This window comes from Heterodontus francisci, chromosome 16 (genome assembly GCF_036365525.1).
Source record: "Heterodontus francisci isolate sHetFra1 chromosome 16, sHetFra1.hap1, whole genome shotgun sequence".
In the NCBI taxonomy this organism is placed as follows: Eukaryota; Metazoa; Chordata; class Chondrichthyes; order Heterodontiformes; family Heterodontidae; genus Heterodontus; species Heterodontus francisci.
In genome coordinates, this window is record NC_090386.1 from 86,180,081 (window position 1) to 86,201,342 (window position 21,262).

General features: G+C 44.4%; 1 protein-coding gene across 3 annotated transcripts in view; it reads right to left on the reverse strand.

The window, feature by feature from the left end:
* Positions 1–21,262, reverse strand: part of LOC137378284 (protein phosphatase 1 regulatory inhibitor subunit 16B-like) — a 149,001-nt gene that overhangs the window by 107,335 nt on the left and 20,404 nt on the right. For all 3 annotated transcript variants that reach the window (XM_068048525.1, XM_068048526.1, XM_068048527.1), the window contains exon 2: positions 3,825–4,241. In XM_068048525.1, the coding sequence (XP_067904626.1) occupies positions 3,825–4,089 (265 nt within the window). In that variant the 5' untranslated portion in view covers positions 4,090–4,241. The remainder of the gene's footprint in view (positions 1–3,824; positions 4,242–21,262) is intronic.

Sequence of the window (21,262 nt, forward strand, 5' to 3'; positions counted from 1 at the left end):
AGGAACAGGCTTGAGGGCATAGGCCTATTCCTATGTCTGCCTTGGACTAAGAAGGATGTGGGTTGAAGTCCCACTCCAGAGATGAGTATAAAGTCTAGTTGGACACTCCAATGGAGTACAGAGGGAGTGCTGCACTGTCAGAGCTGTTGTCTTTCAGATGAGATGTTAAACTGAGGAGGGTGGACATAAATATCCCATGGCACGATTGTGAAGACGAGCAGTGGAGTTCTTTCTGGTGTCCTGGATAATATCTACCGTTCAACCAGTATCATTAAACTGATTATCTGGTCATTATCACATTGCTGTTTGTGGGAGCTTGCTGTGTGCAAATTGGCTGCTGCATTTTCTACATTACAACACTTCAAAAGTATTTAATTGGCTGTAAAGTGTGTTAGGACATCCAAAGTTTGGCAAAGGCTCTACATAAAGTCTTTCTTTTTTCCTATGTTCCTAAATACCTCCAGTGGCTACAACCTGAATTAAACTGAATGTGGGGAGGGGCAGGAGTGAACAGAAATTCTATCTGTGGTGGGCAGCAGACTAGGTCTGAAGAATGAAAGTCTGAGTATGGTTATAGGTTCTAGAGTTTACTTTCAGGAGCACAGAATATCTGTGCTGAACCTTTCCCTGATTTTAAATGTGTAGGATAAACTCTGTGATGGGGAAGATTATACGGGGTCTATGAAAGGAGTGGATCTGACGGGTCAAATGCTGTATCATTCCAAATTTTATGTTCTCAACAGGAGTATACTTCAAGCAGACCAATATACAACATGTGAATGCTTCTTCATGAGAAGGGATATTCAACGAGCTATTTAAAAGTTGGACCATATATGTTGAAAGGCTCCTGCTGTTTATTTTGCATTATCCCACTGACTGTGGGCCATTCTATTGTCACAGCACATGGTCAATAAGCCTTTAAAGTTTCGCTCATTGAGTTAATATCTCGAGCTTGTCTGTGTTTTACAAATTCTCGAGCATCTGCTCGCCATGAATTCACATTTAAACCCTTCAGTGAAGGGCACAACGTTCAGCCAGAGACTACCACATAGTGAGTTTAACCTTATGCCTGATGGGGCATCAATTCTGCTCCACATTAAAACAGAGCACATCTTTGGAAACTCCAGATCATTATAGAGGTTGGCATCTTTTCATTTTTGTATAATACAGAATGGAACTTCATCAATATTGTCATCACAATGACAGAGCAAGCCACACAGTCAAAACCATACACAGTAAAATAGTGACTCAAATTCTGGCAAAGTATAAAAAAAGAACCCTGAACAATTCTGCAAAAGTTGTCTAAAATGGGCTTTTGCTTTTCATCCTCAGGAAATGTCTCACACTGCCTATACATTGATATTACTGTCAATTGTGGTAAAAATAGGAAAAAGAGTGCAAAGATGGTGGGGGGTGCAGGGTAAAAGAAAGAGAGGGTGAAGACAGATTAATTGTTTTGTGCCCACTTCACAAACAGCAGGTAACACATTTTTAATATACAGACTCACTAGACAGAGAGGACCTCATAGCGCCCCGTTATCAGCTAAACCGCTGAAAAGAACATTTAAACTAAACATTGCCCCTGCGTTTTAAAAAGTTTGTTCACAGTATGTGGGCGTTGCCTTCTTGAACTGTTGCAGTGTGTGGTGTAGGTACACCCACAGTACTGTTAGGAAGGGTGTTCCAGGATTTTGACCCAGCGACAGTGAAGGAATGGTGATATAGTTCCAAGTCAGGATGGCGTGTGAACTGGAGGGAAACTTCCAGATAGTGGTGTTACCAGGCCCCTGCTGCCCTTGTCCTTCTGGGTTGTAGAGGTTGTAAGTTTGAAAGGTGCTGTCGAAGAAGCCTTGGTGAATTGCTGCAGTGCATCTATTGCCACTGTTTGCTGGTGGTGGCGGGAGTCAATGCTTCAGGAAGTGGATGGGTGCCATCACTGGATTTCAGTGCACTTTATTGTAGCCACTCACCACTAGTATGGCTAATTAGATGGTGGTCTGTAGCATGTCACTGCACTTGAACAACAACTTAGGTTGTCCTCACCATCAGCGATACCACACTGCCCATATTCAACCTGAACCTTCAGAATTATTCCCGAGCTGTTTTTTTATTCGTGGGCTGTTAACCTGGGCTCTGGATTACGAGTCCAGTGACAGTACCACTATACCACCACCTCCCTGAGTGGTACAACTAGAGCTCAAAGTATAGTACACAAGGAAGATATCTTAGAATCTTAGTTACAATCCCATCATTAGGATATGACTATCGGATCCTACTGTACGACCCTGATATGATATCATACAGCTCCTATTGTATTACAATATCCTGTAGGGGCCTACATTTTTTTGTGGGGGTGGTGTTTAAAATATACCCAGCTTTTTAAAATACCATTTACAGCCCATCTTTTCCTTACTTGTCCCATTGCCACTCCCTTTTGCTTTGCATCATCATTCCCTTTGTTATTTAATCTATCCTGCCTTCCATCCCATCTCAGACCTTCCCTGCCTCTGCACATGCTTAAAACTTGCTGCAATTATATAGGGCTTTGGTCGGATCATTCCTGGAGCACGGTGTACAGTTTTGATTTCATTACCCGAGAAAGTTGAACTTGCCTTAGAGGGGCTACAACGAAGGTTCACTAAGATGAGAAGGCTGTGTTATGAAGAGAGAATGGGCCTATCTTCTTTGGCCTCCTTATCTTGAGAGACAATGGATAAGCACCTGGAGGTGGTCAGTGGTTTGTGAAGCAGCGCCTGGAGTGGCTATAAAGGCCAATTCTAGAGTGACAGGCTCTTCCACAGGTGCTGCAGAGAAATTTGTTTGTCGGGGCTGTTACTCTGTTGGCTCTCCCCTTGCGCCTCTGTCTTTTTTCCTGCCAACTACTAAGTCTCTTCGACTCGCCACATTTTAGCCCCGCCTTTATGGCTGCCTGCCAGCTCTGGCGGACGCTGGCAACTGACTCCCATGACTTGTGATCAATGTCACAGGATTTCGTGTCGCGTTTGAAGACGTCTTTAAAGCGGAGACATGGACGGCCGGTGGGTCTGATACCAGTGGCGAGCTCGCTGTACAATGTGTCTTTGGGGATCCTGCCATCTTCCATGCGGCTCACATGGCCAAGCCATCTCAAGCATCGCTGACTCAGTAGTGTGTATAAGTAGTGTGTACAGTTTTGATCTCATTACCTAAGAAAGTTGAACTTGCCTTAGCGGGGCTACAACGAAGGTTCACTAAGATGAGAAGGCTGTGTAATGAAGAGAAAATGGGCCTATAGTCTCTGGAATTTAGAAGAATGAGGTGATTTCATTGAAATGTATAAAATTCTTATCAGGCTTGGCAGGATAGAAGCTGAGAGGCTGTTTCCGCTAACTGGAGAGTCTAGAACTAGGAGTCATCGTCTCAGGATAAGGGGTCGGCTGTTTGGAACTGAGATAAGGGGAAATTTCTTCACTCAGAGGGTTGAGAATCTGGAATTTTCTACCTCAACGGCTGTGGATGCTTAGTTGTTGAGTATATTGAAGATCAATAGATTTTTGGGCACGAAGTGAATCAAGGGACAGGGCTGGAAAGTGATGTTGAGGTAGAAGGTCAGCCATGATTTTATTGAATGGCAGAGCAGGCTTGAGGAGACACATGGCCTCCTCCTGATCCTATTTTTTATGTTCTTAAATAGGGTAGGGGAATTATGAACTATCCTGATTTTAGCAAAGAGATATTGCAAAATAGAAGAGAACAGGAGCTCTGATACAGATTTTTCAAAATTGCAGAAAGTCAAAGGGATATTCAGGACTATCATGTCTGAGCAAATCGAAAGATTCACTTACCCTCATCTATGTCATTCCGAGAGGAAGCTTCTAGGAGTGTAACATTCGGAGCAAAGGAGACTCGTTGGTGATTCCCTGTGCTTTTCTTCTTGTCAGTTTTTCTCTTTTTGTTCTGCATCTCTTTCTCATACTGTGCCCATTTTTTCAGCTGTTGCGCCCGGCGCTTCTTTGCGGCTCTAAGACGGTCTGGGGTAGGCAACCTTTCCAGGAACGGGGGTTCTGTCAGGAGGTCCATATGGTTCGACATGACTGAGTGAAGGATCATCAAATGAGGAACCACAGAGACGAGGAAGAACACAAAGGCTGTGCACTTATCGAATGTTGGGTTCAGTGCTTGAATCCGTGATCTTACTTAAGGCCACTCTCAGTGCAGGTGGAGGAACCAGAAGTGAGTCTGCTTCTTGCCATTGCCTTATCCTGCATTATGCAAAAACAAAATCAGAGGATTAACCCTTTCAGCTCAGAACACATACTCTGCATAAACACTGCACAAAGTGTAGTCAAAATGCAGAGCTAATAACCGTAGAGAATCAGGATACATTACAAATCACTAATGTGAAATCCTGCAACGTTTTATTTGAAATTCATTCTTAAGTTTAACTTGCAAAATGACTTAAAGAGGAAGATTTAGGATCCTCAATGGCTCAATTAGTAAAGTATACTGCCAAGCCTTGCCCAAAGTTATACAGAGCAGGAAGTTCTTGGGTTCAAACATTGATCTGCACTGGATTAGCTGGGAAGGAAAAAATCAGCCAGACTTCCTATTTCTCATACCATTGATCCCTTCTGAAAAATGCTTCCTCATGGCCATTCGATGAGGACAGAACTGGAGGCATTATAATTAAACTGCCAGTGTCAAGGGTCATAGATGTTCTCTTTGGCCAAATACGGAAGATTGCTAGCTTCCATGGAACAGCATCCCATCTTGGGATCTTTGCGTCCAAAGGAGGGGAAGACACAGGACAACTGCGGGGACAAATTTGAATGTGCATTCGCGTGCAGATTATGGTAGTTATTGGAGTCAAACATTACTGCAGGTAGGAATCTTTTGATTTAGATGGTGTTGTCGTAAACTGTTCTATTGAGGGAGAGTTACATAGCAGTGGAGAGGTACCCCATGCACTATATAAGCTCCAGAACTCTGAAGGGTATGCATGGTGATGGAATTACTATGAACACTGACAGCAGTTCACAGAATCACAGAATTGTTACAGTGCAGAAGAAGGCCATTCAACCTCTTGTGTTCCGCACAGGCTCTCTGAAAGAGAAATTCCCTCAGTCCCATTCCCCTGCCTTCTCCCTATAACCCTGCACATTCTTCCTTTACAGACAACTATCTTGTTCCCTTTTGAATGCTTCAATTGAACCTGCCTCCAGCACATTCTCAGGCAGCGCATTCCAGACATTAACCACTCGTTGTGTGAAAAAGTTTTTCCTCATGTCACCTTAGCTTCTCTTAACAAATACTTTAAATCTGTGTCCTCTCGTTCTTGATTCTTTCACGAGTGGGAACAATTTCTCTCTATCTACTCTGTCCAGACCCCTCATGATTTTGAATACCTCTATCAAATCACTTCTCAGCCTTCTCTTCTCCAAGGAAAACAGTCCTAACTTCTCCAATCTATCTTCATAACTGAAGTTCCTCATCCCTGGAACCATTCTCGCGAATCTTTTCTGTACTCTCTCCAATGCCCTCACATCGTTCCTCAAGTGTGGCACCCAGAATTGGATGCAATACTCCAGCTGAGGCCGAACTAGTGTCTTATACAAGTTCAACATAATTTCCTTGCTCTTGTACTCTTTGCCCCTATTAATAAAGCCCAGGATACTGTATGTTTTATTAACTGCTCTCTCAACCTGTCCTGCCACCTTTAATGACTTATGTACATATACACCTAGGTCCCTCTGCTCCTGCATCCCCTTTAGAATAGAGCCCTTTATTCTATAATGTCTCTCCATGTTCTTCCTGCCAAAATGAATCACCTCACATTTCTCCGTGTTGAACTTCATCTGCCACCTGTCTGCCCATTCCACCAACTTGTCTATGTCCTTTTAAAGTTCTACATTATCCTCCTCACAGTTCACAATGCTTCCAAGTTTCATATCATCTGCGAACTTTGCAATTGTGCCCTGTACACCAAGGTCTAGATCATTAATATATATCAGGAAAAGCAAGGGTCCCAACACTGATCCCTGGGGAACTCCACTACAAAACATCCTCCAGCCCAAAAAACGACCATTAACCACTACTCTTTGTTTCCTGTTACTCAGCCAATTTCTATCCATGTTGCTACCATCCCTTTTATTCCATGAGCTACAAGTCTATTGTGTGACAGTATCAAATGCCTTTTGAAAGTCCATGTATACTACATCAACAGCATTGCCTTCATTGACCTCCTCAAAAAAACTCCAGCAAGTTAGTTAAACATGTTTTTCCCTTAAGAAATCCATGCTGGCTTTCTTTAATTAACCCACTTTTATCCATGTGACTACTGATTTTGTCCCGAATTATTTTTTCTAGAAGTTTTCCCACCACCGCAGTTAAACTGACTGGCCTGTAGTTGCTGGGCTTATCTTTACACCCTTTTTTGAACAAGGGTGTAACGTTAGCAATTTTCCAGTCGTCTGGCACCACCCCTGAGTCTAAGGAAGACTGAAAAATTATGGCCAGTGCCTCTGTGATTTCCACCCTCACTTCCCTCAGTATTCTTGGTTGCATCTTATCTGACCCTGGTGCTTTACCACTTTAAGGTCAGCCAGCCTAACTAATACTTCCTCTTTATCAATTTTAAACCCCTCTAGTGTTTGACTTACCTCCTCTTTCAACATTGCCTGGGTTGCATGTTCCTTGGTAAAGACAGATGCAAAGTATTCATTTAATACCTCAGCTATGCCCTCTGCCTCCATGTGTAAATCCCTTTTCTTGTCTCTAATTGGCCCCACTCCTCCTTTTACCACCCTTTTACTATTTATATGCCTATAGAAAACTTTGGGATTTCCTTTAATGCTAGCTGCCAGTCTCTTCTCATGCTCTCGCTTTGCTTCTCTTATTTTCTTTTTCACTTCCTCTCTGGACCTTCTATATTCAGTCTGGTTTGCAATAGTATTTTCTACCTGGCATCTGTCATAAGCACTCTTTTTCTTCTTTATCTTAATCTCTACCTCTTTTATCATCCAGGGAGCCCTGGATTTGTTTGCTCTACTTTTCCCCTTCGAGGGAACATACTTTGACTGTGCCTGAACTATTTCTTCTTTGAAGGTAACCCATTGTTTATCTACTGGTTTTTCTGCCAGCTTTTGACTCCAATTTATTCACCCCAGCTCCATTCTTACCCCATTGAAATTGGCCTTCCCCCAATTAATTATTCTTACCCTGGATTGCTCTTTGTCCTTTTCCATAGTCAGCCTAAACCTTATGATACAATGATTACTATCCCCTAAACATCCCCTAGTCAGGGGACTCCTGCACTACCTGCCTGGTTCGCTTAGACTGCCTGATGGTGACCCATTTCCTATCTGTCTGCATGCTCCTAATCTGTGGTGTGACCACCTCCCTAAACCTGCCATCCACGTAGTCCTCCGCCTCACAGATGCACAACAGTGACTCCAGCTGCCGCTTGGCTTCTGAAACCCAGAGCTCAAGCTTCTGCAGCCGGTGACACTTCCTGCAGATGTTTGCCTCGGACACATGGTGCACCCATGACTTCCCACGTGCCACAGGCTGTACATTCCACTTGGCAGAGCTATCCTGCCATACCTTAACTTTACAGACTATTTATTGTAAGTAGAATAGCTTACCAGGTACTCACCAAACCACTCCTTCCACTGCACCGAAGCAAGAACCAAATATTGGGGGGTTAAAAAAGTTGAAAAAAAAAGGAAAATGGAGCAGCTCCGCCCCCTTCACTGAACTCACCACTCACCAAACTCGAAACTCCACACTCAGCTTGTAATTTGCACTCCGTGTGTCTAATAGACCTTACCAATGATAATAAAGCTTTGCCAATACTAATAAACCTTACTATTCGTAAATCTCACAAATGCTGATAAGCTATATTTAGTATTATTAGGGTTTATGTATTAAGTCATCCTAATTTGAACTAATACACTCAGTATTTGTCTCCCTCACTCTATTATAAAATATAAAATCTGCTTTAGTTTTTGCTTTATATACTAATAATTCAAATCAAGTCATATTCTGTATTTGGCTTAAATTAAATTGAATTAGAAGCTTACCTGTATACTCACCCCGGTTGCTTTCTGTGTCCCTGTTCTCGCAGTTGATTGTTTCGTCACTTTTCGATTTTCCCCCTGCTCTGCTCCCACTACGCTCCCTCTCTGTCGCCAGCCTCTGACTCTATCCCTTTTGGCACGCTTTTTAAACCTCTGCTCCCGCTGTGCTCTCTCTCTCCGGCCTCCAACTCTGTCCCTTTTGGCACGCTTTTTAAACCTCTGCTCCCGCTATGCTCTCTCTCTCTCGGTCGGTCTGTCTCCGGTCTCCTCCAGTTAATGTTATTCTAACACACTCCTGGCAGCTCTCTCACATTCTACCCTCCATAAACTTGAGGTCATCCAAAACTCTGATGCCCATGTCCTTACTCGCACCAAGTCCTGTTCACCCATCACCCCTGTGCTCACTGACCTACATTGGCTCCAGATTAATCAATGCCTTGACTTTAAAATTCTCATCCTTGTTTTCAAATACCTCCAGAGCCCAGCCCCTTCCTATCTCTGTAAACTCCTCCAGACACACAATCTTCCAAGATATCTGCACTCATCTAATTTTGGCCTCGAGCATCCCAATTTTAATTGCTCCGCCATTAGTGACAGTATCTTCAGCTGCCTAAGCCCTAAACACGGGAATTCTCTCCTAAAACCTCTCTGACTCTCATCTCTCTTTCTTCCTTTCAAGACACTCCTTAAAACCCAGCTCTTTGAGCAAGCTTTTGGCCATTTGCCCTAAAATCGCCTTATGTGGCTCAGTGTCTACTTTTGCTTTACGAACTCCTGTGAAGCGCCTTGGGAAGTTTAATTATGTTAAAGGAGTTATATAAATATTTAGAGATACAGCACTGAAACAGGCCCTTCGGCCCACCAACAACCACCCATTTATATTATCGGGCGGCACAGTGGTTAGCACTGCAGCCTCACAGCTCCAGGGACCCGGGTTCGATTCTGGGTACTGCCTGTGTGGAGTTTGCAAGTTCTCCCTGTGTCTGCGTGGGTTTTCTCCGGGTGCTCCGGTTTCCTCCCACAAGCCAAAAGACTTGCAGGTTGGTAGGTAAATTGGCCATTATAAATTGTCACTAGTATAGATAGGTGGTAGGGAAATATAGGGACAGATGGGGATGTTTGGTAGGAATATGGGATTAGTGTAGGATTAGTATAAATGGGTGGTTGATGGTCGGCACAGACTCGGTGGGCCGAAGGGCCTGTTTCAGTGCTGTATCTCTAATAATAAAAAAAAATAATAAAAAAAAAATTAAGCCTACATTGACCCCATATTCCCTACCACCTCTCCACCATTCTCCTACCTACACTAGGGGCAATTTACAATGGCCAATTTACCTATCAACCTGCAAGTCTTGGGCTGTGGGAGGAAATTGGAGCACCCGGTGAAAACCCACGCAGTCACAGGGAGAAATTGCAAACTCCGCACAGTCAATACCCAGAACTGAACCCGGGTCGCTGGAGCTGTGAGGCTGCAGTGCTAACCACTGCACCACCTGTTACAAAAATAATACATGGTTTGATTTGGTTGATCCCTCATGTGTTGAGTAAAGGCCCTACCCTATTGCAAAGATTGAGCAGAATTTGCTGCTTCATGTGTGCTCTCTGAATAGAATGGGAAATAGATCATTTAGTACTTACACCAGGAACGGAAAACTACTTGACAAACAAAGGGATGTGAATAAAGATGAGACTATTGTCTTGTTGAAAATGTCCAGGCTGGAAACCAATGAGAAACAGCACTCAGTAGCAGTACATGAAATACTGTGAAAGACAATCTAAAAGATGTGTAACAACTGAATTTTGGATTATAAAATAAAAGGTTGGATTTAAACTGTTAATTTATCACAGAGGTATCCTAAATACAGCACGTGACAAATACTGTCCACAAGCCCATGCTATCTGGCCTACAACTCTCCAGGAACTCAAACCCCTGCAGTCGATTTCTTGAAACAAGTGGCCTCAGCCTGGCAAGGTAGAAGGGGAGTTGCTTTATCCATATTTGGTGATGCAGCATGAATTATTAATTTAAGATAATGCAATCCTAGCATTCAGTAATTCACATTGTGGCATTTATATGTGACTCACAAATAGAAAAAGGCACTCCTGATTTATCAAAGGAAACTTTCAACATGAGTAGCTGCCCTAAATTTAGAACTATTTAAACTATTTAGTGTACAAGAAAGGTAGGAATAACAAGTCCGCATCTCATTTACCCTCACATCTCTGTTCTGGGATTGCTGCAGTGTTCCAGTGAACATCAACGCAAGCTCGAGGAACAGCATCTCATTTACCGACTAGGCACACTACAGCCTGCCGGACTGAACATTGAGTTCAATAAATCCAGAGCACGACGGGCCCCCCATTTTACTTTTATTTTTAGTTATTTTTTTCTTTTTCCTTAAAACATTTTTTTTTTAGTGTTTATTTTATATTTTTCATCTTAGTTTGTTCATATTGCTTACCCACTGTTTTTTTTCATGTTTGTACTTGCGGCTGTTCAATTCTCAGTCCGTTAACACCCTATCTGTACTAATGCTTTGTCTTTCAACACACCATTAACGTATTGTTTGCCTTTGCTCCACGACCGTCTGGTCAGCTATTCTGTGGCCTTGTCCAATTTACACCTTCTCCTTTGTTATCTCTTGCCCCACCCACACTTTACTTGCTTATAACCTTTTACATTTCTAATATTTGCCAGTTCTGCAGAAGGGTCACTGACCTGAAACATTAACTCTGCTTCTCTCTCTACAGATGCTGAGTATTTCCTGCATTTCTTGTTTTTATTTATGGTAGGAATAACAAGACCTTTTGTTTCCCTCCAATCAGAGTATCACCTCATTCAGCACTCCTGGCCCGTCTCCCACGTCTATCCTCAGTAAACATGAGGTCATCCAAAACTGTGCTGCCGTATCCTAACTCACATTAAGTCCTGTTCACCCATCACCTCGATGCTCACCTGAACTACATTGGCCCCCATTTACACAACACATTGTATTTAAAACTTCTCATCCGTGTTTTCAAATCCCTCCACAGCCTTGCCCTTCCCTACCTCTGATCTCTGCCAGCTGCACATCCTCAGAGATATCTGCGCTCCTCTAATTCTGGCCTCTTGAGCATCCTCCATTTTAATTGCTTCACCACTGGTGGACGTGCCTTCATTTGCCCAGGACCTAATTCCAGGCTCTGGAATTCCCTCCCTCTCTCTCCTTCTTTAAGACGCTCCTTAAAATCTGCCCTTATATCTCTTCATATGGCTCCATATAAAATGTTGCTTTACAATGATTCTATGAAGCGCCTTGGGATGTTTTATGACATTAAAAGGTGCTATATTAATGCAATTGTTGTTGTTGATCTACCTCAGCATCTCTTCCACCCACACCGCCCCCCCCCCCCCCTTAAAATTGACTGGTATCTTGCACTGTGAGTCTTGGCCCATCACCTACGTGTCTCTGTGACTAAATAAAGAATGCTTGTATGGGGCCACTTTCACAACTCTCTCACCGTGGTGCAATCCCTGTTTCCTGTTAGTCCTTCTATTTCCAGTTGAATCAGGAGACTATTTCTTCCCTGAATGCTTCAGCTATGTTTACACCCACTGTGCTGGGTGACTGCTAGGGTTGGCAACTCTGGTTGGACATTTGTCTGGAGATTTCATCACATTACTTTTTTTATTCATTCATGGGATGTGGGTGTCACTGGCTAGGCCAGCATTTATTTCCCATCCCTAATTACCCTTGAACTGAGTGGCTTGCTAGGCCATCTCAGAGGGCATTTAAGAGTCAACCATTTTGCTGTGTATCTGGAGTCACATGTAGGCCAGAGCAGGTAAGGATGGTGAACCAGATGGGTTTTTACAACAATTAATTCATAATGGCCATTTGACTAGATTTTTAATTCCAGATGTATTAATTAAATTCAAATTTCACCATCTGCTGCAGTGGGATTCGAATCCTTCACCCCCAGAGCACGAGCCTGGGCCTAATAGTCCAGTGACATTGCCGCTACGCCACCACCTCTCATCTCCAACCGCCTAGTTAAACAGTCTTTTTACTCATCTTCAATATTGTTACAATTAACAAACTAAATTGTTAAAAGAAAATAAAAGTGCGCAATTTTAAAAAAATTCCCTAGGATTTTTCTCCCAGGTTGTTTACAGAAGTGTCCTGGAGATTAATCTTTACTTGGAGACACAAGATCAATCTTGAAGGGCTGGAAGCCCTATGGCTGGAAGTGACAGCCTACACCAACTCTTAATTGTGAAGTGCTTACACTTTGGGCTGAATTTTATTTTGCCTCTGAGCGGGTTTTCCTCCGTGGAGCTGCCACGATATTAAACGTGGCGGCTCAGTTACATGACCCTTCTACTGAATTTAAATATTTAAAAAAATATTATGATAAAAAATTAAATTTATACCAACCCTCTCCCAACCCCCCAATGACCATCAAATTCATTACTTGCCCTCTCCTGCACCCCCCCAAAAAAAAACTTACCTTGTGCTCCTGACCTTTCCCCCTCAAAGTTCACACACTTTAAGCTTTACCCCTTCCCATCACCACCTAGACCAGAGAAGTTTGATCCCAATCCCACCCCCCCCGCCCTGAAAACTTACCTGTTCCCCTCTCCCCACCAGTGTTGCGCCTTGGATCCTCGAATGGGGATCCATAGGCCCGGGAATGCCGGCCTCCGGCAAGAATATCGGCACCGGGACCGATGGTGGGAGCAGGTAATTAATTCAATTAGAATTAATTACCGTATTTAAATTTTACTCCCACCGCCGAGTGGCAGGAGCCACTACAAGGCCTTGCCACCACCAGCAACATGGGGCTGGGCCTTCCCGGCGTCAAGGCCTGTGGTGGGCCTCTCCCGGAGGCATTTTATATGGCCCCCCACCGCCATGACCCCTGATGTCGAGGTGGGGGGGGGGGGGGGGGGGTCTGTAAAATTCACCCCTTTAGCTTCTGTTAAGTTTCAGGTTTTCTTAGTTTATAATTAGATCCCCTAGTCCAGAATTAAAGGGGTCCACAAATGTGCAGGCGAAAAGAACACTTTTATTTGCCCTAATGAAATACGGCGGCACCCATTTTCAAATCAGCACAACCCCACAATTCTTATATGGTGTTGTGAGATCACTGGAAAGTGAATGGCAATTGGAAGCTATCAGCAGCAAACCAATGTTTGAAAAAGGTGAGTTGTTATAAAGCCATAAGCGGAGGTGAAGGCCACACCTGGAGGTGGATGATGGTGCATGGGGATAGTTCTAGCAACTCACCTGGAAGCAGTAAAGCCTCGACTTCTCGGTAAACACCAATTCCCTTATAAGGGAGGTGATGTTGAGGGGTAATCAGACAGGTTGTACCTCGGCTCATCCCCACCCCGTGGATCTAGCCTCTGCTACTGGCTATGCCTTCCCTGTTCAGACTCTGGCTGTGCTGGGGTCACCAGTTAGTCACCTGGAGCTGGCCACTCCAATAACAGGTTGGGCACGGCAACTCATTGTATAGCACCTTCATAGAAATGGAAATTAATGTGATGCAGGTTCACAATATGGCTTTTCAAAGTGGCCCTTTTAGAGGGCAGTAAAAAGCAAATTACTGCAACAGTACACATACAGGAAAACAGGTCAGTCAACATCTATAGGAAGAGTGGGCAACATTATTTCAGAAAGGGTTGGGGCATCAGATCCTTTGTTCACCCACCTGGGGGACCTCTGGTGCTTTTTCCATATGTGTAGGGTATCTGATGATATCTCCAACCATTTGAGGTTGGGGCATCATGCTTTACTCACCATTCAGGTGAGGGTTGGTACATTTCTCATATACATTTTGATTCTTGGGACGTGGGCATTGCTGGCTGGCAGAACTCAGTACGGAACAATCTGCGACACACCTGTGAGCTACAAGCCCCTTTCGTGAGAGAATTGAAGCCAAACTGCCACCCTCTGTCCCATCAAAGCTATTATAAAAGTTCTGAGACATTTTATCAGACAGCTCCCTCAGAATCAAGTTGGCCGCTGGAGACATTTTGGCGTGAATGCTCTGATGAATATAGCACTGTTTCTCCTGCAGCACTGAAAGAATTGCTCCGATTTAGTACAACCTATTTATGCGAAACTGGATTTTCAGCAGTGAGATCAATGAAAAGAACACAGCGAGCCAGGACCAACACTGACCATGTGCTCGTCGAAGATATTGTCACATTTTGACAGAATTGTTGTTCAGCACCAGCAACAGGCTTCATTTGAAGCAAATAAAACAGAAGCAAAAAGGTCGCGAATTTCTGCCCCTGTCCTCCTCTTGTATAGCACAAAGTATTTCCCTACATGTACCGCAGTGCACAGAACCGCAAAACACATCCTTACCTACAAGGTTTTTGAGACTGGGGATGATTAGTGCTTACTCAACAGGGAAATGATTTTACTCTAACACTCGGTTACTATAAAGCATTTCGTAACAAACATCATCTATCAGCTGCACAAATATCTCAGGAGGCGTCAGTAGCTCCTGCGTTAGGTTATTCATACCTATATCAATCACTGGAAGGAGTCAGAAGTTACCATTTATGGAGTTTAGGGAATGGGGTGGAATCAAAATTGTGAGAAATGAACAGCTGATTTTAATAAGATACATCGATTGTAGGACATAACTCTCATTGTGACTAGGCAAAATACACTGAAGAATCAGTTTCTTTTGTGTTATGATTGGAAAACCTCTTCTACTTATCGGACCTGTGCCAAAATCAAGCGTTCACCCAGGTAGGGGGAAAAGCATGGATGAGAGGTATAATGAAAAATCCTTCTACTCTGCCCCAGCAGATGAAGACCACTATGTCCACTGAGGCAACATTTTTATTTTCAACATCAGTTGACTAGTACCTAATTGATAGTCTAGGTGTTTAAAAGTCCTACCACTCAGTGCCGGGGGTGGGAACAGAACACAGGTTTGATTCCCATTCTCTTCAGATCTTGGACTGGGCCACAAGCAGAAATCAAGCATGAAAGAGCTACATGGAAACTGTACTTTGCAAGAAAGTGTGAGTGGGTGTGGGTAGGGGGCGGTAAGTAACGAACATCATGGGACAGGACGTCAGAGGTGCTCCATCCATCAATATCAGCGATCACGCTCTGGAAATGGTTCAAGAGTTCACCTACCTCGGCTCAACTATCACCAGTAACCTATCTCTCGATGCAGAAATCAACAAACGCATGGGAAAGGCGTCCGCTGCTATGTCCAGACTGGCCAAGAGAGTGTAGGAAAATGGCGCACTGACACTGAACACAAAACTCCGAGTGTATCAAGCCTGTGTCCTCAGTACCTTGCTCTGTGGCAGCGAGGCCTGGACAACGTATGTCAGCCAAGAGCGACGTCTCAATTCATTCCATCTTCGCTGCCTCCGGAGAATCCTTGGCATCAGGTGGCAGGACCGTAGCTCCAACACAGAAGTCCTCGAAGCGGCCAACATCCCCAGCATATACACCCGACTGAGCCAGCAGTGCTTGAGATGGCTTGGCCATGTGAGCCACATGGAAGATGGCAGGATCCCCAAGGACAGCGAGCTCGCCACTGGTATCAGACCCACCGGCCGTCCATGTCTCCGCTTTAAAGACATCTGCAAACGTGACATGAAGTCCTGTGACATTGATCACAAGTCGTGGGAGTCAGTTGCCAGCGATCGCCAGAGCTGGCGGGCAGCCATAAAGGCGGGGCTAAAGTGTGGCGAGCCGAAGAGACTTAGCAGTTGGCAGGAAAAAGGACAGCAGCGCAAGGGGAGAGCCAACTGTGTAACAGCCCCGACAAACAAATTTCTCTGCAGCACCTGTGGAAGAGTCTGTCACTCTAGAATTGGCCTTTATAGCCACTCCAGGCGCTGCTTCACAAACCACTGACCACCTCCAGACGCTTACCCATTGTCTCTCGAGACAAGGAGGCCAAAGAAAAAAAGCCAGCGATGCCCACATTCCATGAATAAATAAAATAAATCTGTCCTTATCAAATTTTTAGATGCCCAAGTTCTATTTATAATCTGTAGATCTGAAAGAATAACCTCTTGAGCTTTTATTTCCAAAAAATATACTTCATAAAATTTATAAAGTACATAACATATTTGGAATTCAAATTTGACATTACATAAATTACAGATCAGTTTCTTTCAATACAGTGCATAAGGTGCCTCACTACACTTGCCATTACAGGTTATATTTACAATGTACATTTACATTTCAGGTCAAACAATCTCTGGTTTTACACGGTTTCCAGCCCCTTGGCATACTACAGTGGGAGGGGGGCCTTACAATGTGACCTTTCCCCATTGAGCCTTTGCGACGGCTGCCCCAAGCTGTGAACGCGCCCCTCAGCACCTTGGAATGTGCCAGTCTTCAACACTTGGTCAACGACAGCTCTTGACACTGGAAGACCAGCAAGTTTCGGGCAGCCCAAAGTGCGTCTTTCACTGAATTGATGGTTCTCCAGCAGCAGTTGATGCTTATCTTGGTGTGCGTCCCTGGGAACAGTCCGTAGAGCACAGAGTCGTACATTACTGAGCTTCTCAGAATGAACCTTGCAAAAACCACTGCATCTGGTTTCAAAGGCACATTCCAGAAGGAGGTGGCGACAGTCTTTTCCCCACTGCAGCCACCTCAAGGGTAGCGTGCAGAGGCGGTGAGACGCCGGGCGTGCAGGAAGAATCTGATGGGGAGGGCCTTTCTCACCGCCAGCCGAGCCATATCTTGGTGCTTGTTTCAAAGTGCTGGTGATGAGGCATACTGCCAAATGAGTTTGACAGTCTGCTCGGGGAACCATCTGACAAGATCCACCATCTCCTTTTCTCCCAGGTGCGCGAGGACATTACATGTGGACCACTGTCTGATGGACTTGTGGTCAAATATGTTTATCTGTACAAAGCTTTCCACAAGTGGCACGGCATGGTCCAAATGAATGGAGCGTTCCGCGCCAATGTGGTCAGACCCATCCTTCGGAATACAGATAAAACCTCAACATGTAGTGACACGTTGTGTTTGCGTACTGAAGGTCTATGCACAGCTTGATGTAGCCGCACACAAAGGTGACCATCAGGATGAGGGCATGGTTTTCTCCCCTTTATTCAGAGGTTTGAACATAATGTCCCTGTGAACATGGTCCATTTTCGATCTCCAGATAAAGCAGAAGATGGCTCGGGTGACCGCCACAGTGCAGGAGAAGGGTATGGGCCAGACCTGTGTTATGTACAGCAACACCGAGAGCACCTCGCACCTGATGACCAGGTTCTTACCTGCAACGGAGAGGGTGCGCCACTCCCACATGCCCAGTTTCTGTTTCACCATGGCTATTCACTCTTTTCAATTTTTGGCTCACACCCTGGCGCACCCCCACCACCTCCCCCCCCCGCCCCCCAACCCCATCCCCAGCACCTTTGGGTAATCTGACCCGAGGGTGAAGGGGACAAAGGATCGGTCAGCCCAGTTCCCAAAGAACACAACCTTACTCTTGCAGTTCGAACTGGTTGCAGATGCTCATCTATGCGAGCTGACAGTGGATCTGTGTGTCGTCCATATATAGTGAGGCTTTGACCCAAGTGCCTCCACTGCCTGGGATTGTCACTCTTTTTATGCCTGCCTCGTTCCTGATGCCATTGCATTACTTAATTGTAACACTTTTTCATTTTTATTACAATTATCATTTAAGGTGCAATTGATTCTTTCTCCATCGCTATGCATTTCAGACAGACTGACAACATAATGGAATTTGTTTTACATTACATATATCTATTTTCTGTAGGTGAAAACACCTCAATGTATACTTCTGGATCCTTCTTGAGGAGCCTAACCATCACCAAATCCACAGCAGGGAGGAAATGTTAATCCTTTCCCCCAACACACATTGACACCTCTTATTCCTGACAGTAACACCCTCCAGTGATTCACACTTCATGTTGACAATGTAGAGTCTGTATTAAAACCCCCACCCCACCACTTTATCAAAAATAAACTCAACAATGCATGCTTGTCTGCCAAATGGACCATACAAAGGGGAAGGTGCAGTACAGTTTGACTCCATGATATGCAATTGGTTTGACTGAAGATAAAGTCAGTTACTAGCCTAGTATACATGAGAATTGGCAAAAAAAAAAAATCCTGTTGACCTGTACAAGACTGGTTCAGTAGAATACTTGAGTATTGTGTATGTCTGAAAGCATTGTACAGATAGGAAAATTGGAACAATGGCCCTGAGTTAAGAAGGAGTTGTATCACTTGCAATGCTGCAGATGTTTGCTGAAAGCTAGATGAATAAGAAGGATGTTAATGAGAAGATTCCTGAGCAAGCACAAGAGAGAAGTGATGTAGATGGTTCTGATAAAAACAATGACATGATATGTGCAGACCAGGACTACTTGTGTGCCAAACAGCGTAATCAGCATGCGATAGACAGAGCTAAGCGATCCCATAACCAATGGATCAGATCTAAGCTCTGCAGTCCTGCCACATCCAGTTGTGAATGGTGGTGGACAATTAAACAACAACAGGAGGAGGTGGTTCCACAAGTATCCCCATCCTCAATGATGGGGGAGCCCAGCACATCAGTGCAAAAGATAAAGCTGAAGCATTTGCAACAATCTTCAGCCAGAAGTGCCGAGTTGATGATCCATCTCGGCCTCCTCCAGAGGTCTCCAGCATCACTGATGCCAGTCTTCAGCCAATTCGATTCACTCTGCGTGATATCAAAGAACGACTGAAGGCACTGGATACTGCAAAGGCAATGGTTCCTGACAACATTCTGGCAATAGTACTGAAGACCTGTGCTCCAGAACTTGCCGTGCCCCGAGCCAAGCTGTTCCAGTACAGCTACAACACTGGCATCTACCCGGCAATGTGGAAAATTGTCCCGCTATGTCCTGTACACAAAAAGCAGGACAAATCCAACTCAGCCAATTTCCACCCCATCATTTGGGAGAGAGGATGAAAGTTACTATTGCCTGGAAAGCTTGATGGCAACAGATCAAATGGCATGTAAAGACGAGGAATAATGCAATGGAATGTGAAGCTACAACTTCAGGGACAATTATAATCCAAAATAAGTATTTTGTTCTTCTTTCTTTTGGGCCTCCTTATCTCGAGAGACAATGGATACGCGCCTGGAGGTGGTCAGTGGTTTGTGAAGCAGCGCCTGGAGTGGCTATAAAGGCCAATTCTGGAGTGACAGGCTCTTCCACAGGTGCTGCAGAGAAATTTGTTTGTTGGGGCTGTTGCACAGTTGGCTCTCCCCTTGCGCCTCTGTCTTTTTTCCTGCCAACTACTAAGTCTCTTCGACTCGCCACAATTTAGCCCTGTCTTTATGGCTGCCCGCCAGCTCTGGCGAATGCTGGCAACTGACTCCCACGACTTGTGATCAATGTCACACGATTTCATGTCACGTTTGCAGACGTCTTTATAACGGAGACATATAACTTTGTTAAAGTTGGAAAAAGAACGAACTTTTATTTATTCACACCTTTCATAACAGCAGGACCTCCCAAAGCACTTTGCAGCCAATGAAGCACTTTTGAAGTGTACTTCCTACTGTGTGAAGGAAACGCGACAGCCAATTTGTGCACAGACAGCTCCCAAAAACAGCAATGAGATAATGAACAGTTTGTCTGTGATCTTTTAAGTGATGTTGGTTGAGGAATCACCATTGCTCAGGTGGCTGGAGAGAACTCCCCTGCTCTTCTCCCAAGAGTGTCATGGAATCTTTTACGCCCACCCGAGAGAGCAGATAAGGTCTTGGTTTAATTCTCACCCAAAAAACGGCACCTCCGACAATGCAGCACTCCCTCAGTACTGCACTGGAGCGTCCTCCTAAATTTTGTGCTCAACTTTGACTTAGAGGCAAGAGTGCTATCACTGAGTCACAGCTAATACATAGATTTAAAAAAATTGGTCTTTATTACTGATGTGCACCACCACAAGGGATTGCCTAGTATATTGTAAAGATACTTTTAGAGTAGATAAACACAACATTTTCCAGTGATCTCTTTGTGATGTTCACTTGGTGTATGACGCACACACAAACAGTTCTCATTTCACACTGTGGTACAGGATCTTCCTGTGTCTCACAGACCATTTTCACACTTCTGTAACAGAGCATGAACAGTTGGTAAACATCCCAACAGTACAGCTGCAGAGGCTTCGCTTAAGACTACTCGTGCCCAAAATGAAGTTGTCAAATTTGTACAGCTCTGAAAAGAATGCAGCATTCATTTTATTAACCCAAAATATACACACTTCAAAATATCCAAGTCAAAAATGTATATAAACAAAAAGCAGGCTGATTTCTATTATAATACACGCTTGAAAAAAAGAAGCATGAAGCCAAATTTTGCTGTAAAATAACTGTGCTCAGTGTCATTGTGGCTTAGTTGGTAGCGCTCTCACCTGAGTCAGAAGACTGTGGGTTCAAATCCCATTCCAGAACTTGAGCATAAAAATCTAGGCGGATAGTGCAGTACTTAGTGAGTGTTGCGCTGTTGGTGGGACCATCTTTCGGAGGAGACATTAAACTGGCGTCCCATTTGCCCTCTTAGGCTAATGTGAAGAGTAAGCGAGTTACCCCTGGTGTCTTAGCCAATGGTTATCCTTCAATCAACATCACAAGAAAAAAACAGATCTGGTCATTTATCACATCGCTGTTTGTGGGAGCTTACTACGTGCAAATTGGCTGCCATGTTTTCGACATGTGACTACACTTCAAAAGTACTTCATTGGCTGTAAAGTACTTCGAGTCGTCCTGAGGTTGTGAGACTATACAAAAAGCTGAATTTTGCCACGAGTGTTAGGAACACGACATTGGGACCATTTCCAGGTCCTGACCCTACTCAACGCTGCAGCATGCCTGCCGGCTGAATTTTACGGAAGGTGGCCAATTAACAGGCCGCCTCTGCCTTTGCCGTCCAATTAGAGATGGTGGGTGCATCTGGAGGCAGGTGCTCAGGACAGCATGACCCATTGCAGAACAGGCTGGCAGCCCTCACTGTGTGACCAGTGGGAGTACTGCTGAGGCCAAGGTGATAAGAGACATCAGTCTCTAGGAACTCCACACTCAAGGCTGCGAGATGGGAAGACAGAAGCTTTGTCATTTTCTGCTGGTGTCATTTAAATATCCTTCAAGCATAATGCGGCCTTTACCTCCCACTGTGCAGCTGTTTCCTTTTACTTGACGGGGTGCGGTCACAGCGG